Genomic DNA, 8,984 nt, shown 5'->3' on the forward strand with positions numbered 1-8,984 from the left:
TCCAAAATCTTCTCTATGTCCACTCTATCTTGTAATGCCACTTGCTTGCCAAATGTGATCCCTGATTTCTGTAAGTTTATTTTCTGCCCTGATGCCTCGGTGTACTGGTTTAGGATGGAAATAATTTGGTATGCCTCCTCCACATTTGCTTCCGCCAAAATAATACAATCGTCTGCAAATAGAAGGTGTGTGAGAGTAGGTGCTGTTGGTGCTATCTTAAATCCTTTAATTCTTCCATGCTCTTGTGCTTCTTTCATCAAAATAGTTAGGACTTCCGCCGCTAGTATGAACAAGTAAGGTGATAAAGGGTCCCCTTGTCTGAGTCCTCTACTAGGAATGATTTTTCTTGAGAGAGCACCATTTATTTTAATCCGGTAGGTCGTTGTAGTGATGCACTCCATAACAAGATTGACCCATTTTGGATGAAACCCAAAGGCCTTCAGTACCGACTCAATAAAATCCCACTCCATTCGGTCATAAGCTTTGTTCATGTCGAGCTTAATCGCCATGTTCTCTGCCCCATTGCTTTTTCTTTTTTTCCAAGCTTTGGTATATTTCTTGTACAATTATGATGTTGTCTTGGATGAGCCCGTTGCTCACAAACGCACTTTGGATAGGTGAGACAATGTCTATAAGCATGTTTTTAAGTCTTTTTACCAAAATCTTGGAAATAACTTTGTAGATGAAGTTGCAACAGCTAATAGGTCTCAGCTGATTGAGATTTTCTGGTCTGTTGACCTTGGGCACGAGCACCACCGTGGTTTCGCTTATGTCCGGATGGATCTTTCTGTTTTCAAAAAAATCTCTAACCACTGCAATGAAATCTTCCTTAACCACCTCCCAGTGGCTTTGAAAAAACATTCCGTTCAAACCGTCTGGCTCCGGGGCTTTGAGGCCTCCCATGCTGAAGACACCCTCTCTTACTTCTCCTTCATCTAACTCTCTTATGAGCTCATCATTCATCTCCTGTGTTACTCTTTTTGGCACTTTTTGGATGCATTAATCTACACCTTCTCTTACAGATTTGGTGAACAGGTTGGAGAAATGTTCTTCTATCATTCTCATTATGGTCGAACTGTTGGTTACCCAGTTTCCACTGCTGTCCTTTATTCTCTCAAATCTATTTCTATCCCTTCTTTGCAGTGTTGTGGCATGAAAAAAAGCTGTGTTGCTATCTCCCCATTTTAACCATTTGAGTCTTGATCTCTGACCCCAATACTTCTCTTCTTGTTTCCATAATTGTTCTATCCTCTTCTTGATGTTCTGCGACAGTTCCTGCTGCTGCTCGGTTAAGCTTGAGTTTTTGAGGTTTTGGAGTTCTTCCTGTAGTTTTGTTATTTTCCTGTCAGCTTTAGTAAAGCTTCTCCTGCTCCAACTTTTGAACTCCTTTTTACAGCTTTTCATTCTCTCTAACAAAATTTCTCATTTGTTTCTTTCTCTTGTACTACTATTCCAACCTCTTTTAACCACTTCTTTGCATTCTCGGTGATCTTCTCAATGAACTTCATACCTGAAATATCTTGGGCATTTCTTCTTCGGCTCTAGAGTAAGAACAAGTGGGCAATAGTCTGAGCTTATAGCTAGCCTAGTTTCTAATCTAGCAATATAATATTCTTTGTTGCTTCTATTTTTTGTTTAGTGTCAGCCTGGTTATATCGGCCCAAAACGTTGTTTTTTTTTCATTAATCTTCTTATTCTTTTAGCCCAAAAATTAAAAAAAGAAAAAAGAAAAAGAAAAAAAAAAAGGGAGAAAGAGGAGCATCTCATTCTCAACGTTGACCTCTTGCAACTTAGTTCTCGTCACAGTAGTTACTTCTGTTCTGTCACCTTCTGATCGAACTCTCCACCATCAACAGTGCCGACGGCTGCCTCCACCGGAAACAGAGCACGACGGCTGTCACCGGATCCCTTCTCCGGTAAGTACCGTTAGCTCCTGTTTCATTTTTAGCTTTTTGTTTGTGTATAATTTTTCTTTTATATTTATACTTTTTTCTGTAAAAAATATATGTTGTAAGTGTATAAACTAAAGCGTTTTTTTTTCCCCTTAAATACGAGTTTAGTTAAATTGAACAAGAAGTACATTATTTAGATTTTTCTTTTATTAAAACAGAACAATAATAAATATATTTTCGTTGCTGTGTGAATGAATGCTTATGTTGTGTTTGATAGAATGACAGGGTTCTATTATAGCTGTTATGGTTGTTATTATACTGATCTAGGACTGAGATTTTACTCGTAAAAAAACGCACAAGTTCGCAAGCTCTTGTAAACTCTTCTCGCAGATTCGTACATGCATTGATTTGTTCATCACAAATGTAGTTGATACTATACTTAACTTGTTTCTCCTAATATATTTAATGGTGACGTACTTGATCTTTCTGCATTTTTTCCAATCATGTTTATATTGTTTGTTTTGATAAGTTTCTTATTTGAGCAGATAGTTTGCTCATGCTTTAGTAGTACTAGGAGGGAATGATAAAGACTTTGCCACTTCCTTGCCAAGTATGTATATATATTCTGATTGTAGTTTTATTCATCTTTCATTTTCATGCTTCTTCAATCCCATTCTCTGTGTCTACAAAAAAAAATGATATTTTTCTTGCCATTTTTGCATGGAAAGTTGTAGAATGTTTGGGGAAAAGGGGAGTCATGGTACCAACATCAACAAGTGTTGCATATTGAACTTGTTGCTATTTTGCATGGATAAGTGTAGAATGTTTGGGGAGATGGTGAGTCATAGTATCAACATCAATAAATATAGCATATTGAACTAGATTTTCATTTTATTTCTATAAAGTTTAAATAAATTTTATGATTAAATCAAGAATTAATCTCTTCCGGTTTTTCTGATTCTGCTAGTAATTAAATTGTTATCCTTCTACCAAAGGTACTGAGATTCTCTTCCAAAAGGTTCGAAAATCATAAGCGCTTTAATTGTAAAGGAACAAGGATGGAACTCAGTATTACACAACCTGATGATTGGCATCTTCACCTTCGTGATGGTGACCTACTTGAAGGTGTCATCCCTCATAGGTAATTTGATTTCTGATAGAAAAGACTTTTTAAACACCATGCATTTCTTGCTGTTTATTTTTGTCAGATGCCTAAAGAGCCTTGGACATGGTCTATTATTATTTAGCTATGACTGTGTTAACTGCATTTAAAGGAAACAGAAGTGAATATTAATTAATAAATATTGCTTCTACAGTGCCAAGCATTTCGGAAGGGCAATAGTGATGCCCAATTTGAAACCACCCATCACTACTACTGCAGCTGCTTTGGCTTATAGGGAGTCCATTTTGAAAGCATTGCCTAAAGATAGCAGCTTCACTCCTTTGATGACCCTTTACTTAACAGATATGACAAGCCCTGATGAGATTAAACGTGCAAGTGAGTATAATTTGTTTATATGTGAATCTAAACAAAATATTGCCAATTACCTATGCAATTTCAAGTAATAAAAAATAGCGTTGGCGGAGATAGTAAGTATGTTTAATTGATGTGTCTTTGTTAGTATAAGGTTTTATGTTTTACTAGAAGAATTTTATTAAAATTAACTTCTTTTACCTTTTACCTTATCAGTTCTATTTCATATTTCCAGCTGTGTTTTGTTGCTACATGACAAGCTAACATGATATTATCTTTGCTGTCAAGCATTTCTTATTTCAAACACAATTAGCCACTACATAAAGAAGTTTATGGTACTAACGAAGGGGTGACTTTTATTTTGTTATAACTTTTATGGGGTGAAATTCGAGATGTAATCATTGGCAGATATTTAACTAGGTAGTAGCTATGGAAAAACATATTATATATGATTCGTGTCAAAACGGATAGAGTATGGGATAGAAGTTAAGAAAACCTCTATGCATAATTAACATAATCTGATATCATAGTTTAGTATTGATCTTAAGAAACAGTATAAGTGTTTAAGCAAGTATGAAAAATATATTAAAAAGCTATAAAGCAAGTAAATATCCTATGCATATGGGAGCCACCCTCCTTAGAAATTGCTTAACTGGCTCCAATCATATTTTTCTCATTGAACCATGCGTCCTGTCTCTCAATTTTCCTCATAAACCCACATCTCTTCCTAGTCAGCATTACGGCATTACAAGCTTCCTGCTGTCCTCACTAATTCTTTCCCCTGCTATTCTCACTCCTTTCTCCTGAGTCAGGGTTTCTCTACTGTAGGGGTCAATGTTGCTTGGTGTAGACTTCAGTAATCATGAGTTTGAGCTTTTTTTTTCTTTTCTCTTTCTTTAGACGAAACAATTTCTTGATGGCCATCCCATTTATTGCTCTTTTCTTATGCATAGTGGAAGCTTTCAGCTTTGTTCAATGGAGCAAAGGATCTAGCTTAATGTTTGTGTACACAACTAATTGATATAAAAAGTACAAAATATTTGTCGTTCACATGGAAATCAATGGTTTGATCGTCTAATTTCATACTATTCTCTATACTTATTCAACTTTGGCTTGATTCTTCTGACTATAGTACATTATTTATGCTAATTGTATTTGGAAGAAAAGAGTGGAGCTGTTTATGGTGTGAAGTTGTATCCTGCTGGTGCTACCACAAATTCTCAAGATGGTGTTACAGATCTTTTTGGAAAATGCTTTCCTGTTCTTGAGGAAATGGTTGAGCAAGATTTACCATTACTGGTACGTATTTTCCCTCTCTATATGTGTGTGTATGTGAGTTGATGAATAACAATGCATTACGTGCTTTTAGATGACATGCTTGCCCCAATTGTAGATAGTGATTCAATTTCAGCTACAATGTCATTATTCTTATGACTAATCACACCATGTCTGAATTATAATACACCTTTTCCAATGGAATTTATTATATTTGACGCCAATATCACAATATGCCCCTCTAAAATTGTGTGCAAATACTTGAAGACTTTTAACTGTTGTCTACGTTGTGCTTGGCTTGCCCAATAATGCTTTACTCTCTTTTTGCATGTTGATTTGTCTATTGTCTATAATGTACATAAAATTGAAAGTTCGTGTTTGTACTTTCTTATTTGCGAATCGGTGTATGTGACAGGTTCATGGAGAAGTTACAGATCCAAATGTTGATATTTTTGACCGGGAAAAGGTTTATATTGAAACGATTTTAGAGCCTTTGGTTCAAAAGCTTCCACAGCTTAAGATTGTAATGGAGCATATTACTACCATGGATGCTGTCAAGTTTGTTATGTCTTGCAAAGAGGGTACCTTATTTCAATTTCTTGGAAGAGCTTTCTCATCATTATGCTGTGATGTTCTAAAATTTTACTAATGTATGGTTTTCCTTTCCAGGTTCTGTAGGTGCAACTGTTACACCTCAGCATCTTATCCTTAACCGCAATGCTTTGTTCCAAGGTGGCTTGCAGCCCCACAATTACTGTCTTCCAGTTCTCAAAAGAGAGATCCACAGTATGCAGCTTTGTTTTTTCCCCTTAATAGATTTGTAACATCTTTACATGTTATGTCAGTTCTCATGGTTATGAAATTGAAGTAGCTATTTAAGGTCATGAATTAATCCATGGTTTGCTTGTATTATATTTAGCGAATATCTTAGTTTTTCATTGATCGGATTTGATGTTATTCCTACAATTAGAAAATATTGATTTTCTGTGGCTGCTAGCCTGGAATGGCCTTCCAACATCAGTTTATATTTTGAAGATGAAACTTGTAGCTTTGCTGTAAAGAGAAGTCTTATTGAAGAGTTATGGAGTCTATTGAACAGACTCATACATAATTAGCTTGAAATATTTGTTGCGAACTTGTTAATCATTTTAATTATTATTAAATTAATTTCTATTGCAAAACTATATTATCTTACCTTGAACTCTTTATTTTTTCCCTTCATAGGACAGGCTATTGTTTCGGCTGTCACTAGCGGAAGTAAAAGATTTTTTCTCGGAACTGATAGTGCTCCACATGAAAAGCGTAAAAAGGAATGTGCTTGTGGATGTGCTGGCATATTCAATGCTCCTGTTGCTCTATCAGTTTATGCCAAAGTCTTTGAGGAGGTGCACACTTTCATTTTTGTGTCAACGTATATTTCTTTAACAATTATTAGAGTACTCCTTTTCATTTTTCATTTTAGCAATTTGTGTTTTCTGTGACCAATATGTCACTTTTAAGTTTCAAAAGATTTGCAAACTAGTTTTGCTGTGTAAAATTCCTAAATTTTCACTTCTAGGCGTTCTCCGTATGCGAAATTTTCACATATCCTTTTATATTTTGCAGTGAATATCAATAGACATACATATAATTTTAGTACTGTCATGAATACTTCATATGCATGCATGACTCATGCATTAATCTTGTTTTTCCATGAGATGTAATATAACCAAATGAAAAACCCACACTTTACATGCTACCTTGCCTATGAAAGCATTTTAATTTTTATATTATCTTGAAGTTATTTTTACATGTTGCAGGCTGGTGCACTCGATAAGTTGGAGGCCTTTACAAGCTTTAATGGGTCTGACTTCTATGGCTTACCCAGAAACAAGTCAAAGCTTACTCTAAAGAAGGCTCCATGGAAAGTACCTGAACTGTTATCTTTTCCGTTCGGAGACATCGTTCCCATGTTTGCAGGCGAAACCCTTGAATGGGATGTATCCCTTAATTGACTAGCATTCTTCCTTTTTGACCAAAATCACAGGTATCTTTTTACCTGAGAGAATCCTTGACTAGCCGAGAACAATTGACACTTTCTGTGGGAAGTGCATAATAAAATAAATTGCTACTTGTTAGGAAATATATTCATGATTCATGCAGACGCAGTGTTTAGAGTTTAGATCAAGGGGTCTGTCTGCACTGCAAGGTGACTATTCTAAACGAACAAGTTACATAATTGGTTTTCTTTTTTCGTACCTGAAGTTTTGCTTTTGCTCTTAATGTGCACATGCTCGTCTTGCTATCATTAACTCCTGAATTAGATGCTATGTTCCAATGGCATCTTACACAATAACTATAATATACTATATTCAACAACCCTTTTACCAGAGGTGTATTTATGTGTTACAACTTGCAAATGAAACTATGACCAATCTTACCATTTTATGTTTCTTATTTAAATGCATACTTGGTCCCTTAAAAATTTTTGGTCCGTCTTTAATTTTAAATTTGTTGGCTTGTATTATGAAATAGTTGGCTAAAATTTTCTCTCTTTTTTATTTAATAAATATAAAAGAATAAAATATTTCTAGACATACGAAAGAGTTGGAAAAGTTGCATAATTACGCAACAGATACTATTTCGCAATGGTCTTGCTTTAACAAGTTGCACAACAATTTGTAATTTCGCATGAGAATATTGTGGAATGGCTTATTTTCATGAATGAGTATGTTACATGTTTATTAAAATCAGTCACTAGAATAAAATATATGTTGGAAAATAAAATATATGTTAAAAATAAACTATATAATACATGTATTTATACACAAATATATGGTGGTTAATTTTAGTGGCTAATTTTAGTATATAAATATAATTTTAGTGGCTAATTTTAGTGTATAAATAATATTTTTAGTTCCAAAAATGCCTTTTGGAATAGGGTGTTGCAAAATGATAATGGGTTTATTTTTTTCTCCCAAATAAGCCATTTTGCAATACATTCGAAGATTGATGCAGCAGCCCTTGTTCATTTGATACTAAACTCGAGCCATACAAGGTAACGATCTAGCTTGAGCACAATGACGTGATTGATCCAAGTCATATTGAGTGTCTAATTCAAACCTATTCTTTTACTTGGGTTTAGGATCCACTATGTGCATAGGTGGAGTTATTTTTTTAAAATATCATGTTGTGTAAAATATTTTTTTTTTTGAGTTAAATTCCAAAATAATTTTTGAGATTAACTACTAAAATAATTATCTAGATCCCAATTACACTAATTATGTCTCTGAAATTTACATCACATTAGTCTTTAGTCTTTGACCTACATTCCATTAAGGGCTTGTTGATGGGGCTTGTCGACATGAATCTTTAGTGAATGTGTCACATCATGGTTTGACCATATGTAATTATGTGAAGACGGACCAATCAGTGACACATGATATGGTGACCATGATGCAACATGCCAAAATGTTATTTGCCCACACATCAATTTAGTGTTATGTATCATAATATGATTTGTTTATGTGTCATCTACTGTGTCATCGTTGCAAATGCATCAAATTGTCTCGAACTTTAATTTAATTTGATAAAATCTTTTATTTTTCAAAAATAATTTATAAAAATTAGCTTTTAAATTTTTTTTAATAAATAAAAAAAAATCATATTTACGATTTTAGTTAAAATTTAAATTTTTTATCGTTTTAACTATAACACAGTCAAAGACTATATTATGTATCATACTTGAGGAAGAACACTATAGAGCATTGCACATTTGCTGCTAGTGTTATAGCAACCAAACAAATCTCGAACTATAACGCAGGTTTTGCTTGCAATATAGTTGAGAACGCTATATAACAAGCAATAATTAGATAATTTATTATTTTTTATTAAATATAGAATATAGAATTTTTTTTAGTTATCAAATAGTTATCCAATGGTTGTACTCATATTTAAAAAAATTTTAAAAATTAATACTCAATAAAAATAAATATACTTGTAATATTGTACTCGTATTTTTTTTAGTTTATAAAAAATAATACGAGTACATTTATTTTTATTGAATTGAATTTAATCGTTAATTTAAATTATATTAATCTAAATTTTAAGTTAAAAATTTTGTTAATTATAAAATTTTAAATTATTTGAATAAGATCGGATGAAATGAGAAAGTAAAAATAACCAACACAAGATTATCCAAAACATTAGGTGGACGAACTAAGTTTTGCACATATCTTAGATAATTTTAAAATTTTAAATTGTATTTTTTTAATTTATATTTTTTTTCAAATAAAATATTTAATTAATCATACAAGTAGAAAAATACGAGTACATATTATTATAGACTTATAGTTAAATCGTTA

The 8,984-nt window shown here is 33.2% G+C and overlaps 1 protein-coding gene across 6 annotated transcripts; it reads left to right on the forward strand.

Annotated features, from left to right (window-relative positions):
- The first annotated feature begins 1,751 nt into the window (after positions 1-1,751).
- LOC112741134 (dihydroorotase, mitochondrial) lies at positions 1,752-6,878 on the forward strand. 6 transcript variants are annotated; one of them, XM_029291721.2, is made up of 10 exons: positions 1,756-1,916; positions 2,438-2,502; positions 2,621-2,729; positions 2,888-3,033; positions 3,209-3,390; positions 4,529-4,665; positions 5,057-5,222; positions 5,311-5,427; positions 5,866-6,026; positions 6,441-6,878. In XM_029291721.2, exons 3-10 carry the CDS (start codon positions 2,628-2,630, stop codon positions 6,633-6,635), a joined length of 1,206 nt encoding a protein of 401 aa, XP_029147554.1. In that variant the 5' UTR covers positions 1,756-1,916; positions 2,438-2,502; positions 2,621-2,627; the 3' UTR covers positions 6,636-6,878. The 6 variants fall into 6 exon arrangements, with proteins under 6 accessions (XP_025645792.1, XP_029147554.1, XP_072072241.1 ...); XM_025790016.3 differs by having other exon boundaries at positions 1,778-1,916; positions 5,866-6,052; XM_072216138.1 differs by having other exon boundaries at positions 1,778-1,916; positions 2,627-2,729.
- The last annotated feature ends 2,106 nt before the right edge of the window (positions 6,879-8,984 follow it).

Source organism: Arachis hypogaea, chromosome 2 (assembly GCF_003086295.3).
Source record: "Arachis hypogaea cultivar Tifrunner chromosome 2, arahy.Tifrunner.gnm2.J5K5, whole genome shotgun sequence".
In the NCBI taxonomy this organism is placed as follows: Eukaryota; Viridiplantae; Streptophyta; class Magnoliopsida; order Fabales; family Fabaceae; genus Arachis; species Arachis hypogaea.

What these genes read in the sequence shown, in the direction of transcription:
- LOC112741134 (XM_029291721.2), top strand. Translation starts at nt 2,628, where the DNA reads ATGTTTGGGGAAAAGGGGAGTCATGGTACCAACATCAACAAGTGTTGC. An exon ending in GAAGGTGTCATCCCTCATAG is followed by an intron (nt 3,034 to 3,208) that starts GTAATTTGATTT and finishes TTGCTTCTACAG; the next exon opens with TGCCAAGCATTTCGGAAGGG. An exon ending in TCTCAAAAGAGAGATCCACA is followed by an intron (nt 5,428 to 5,865) that starts GTATGCAGCTTT and finishes TTCCCTTCATAG; the next exon opens with GACAGGCTATTGTTTCGGCT.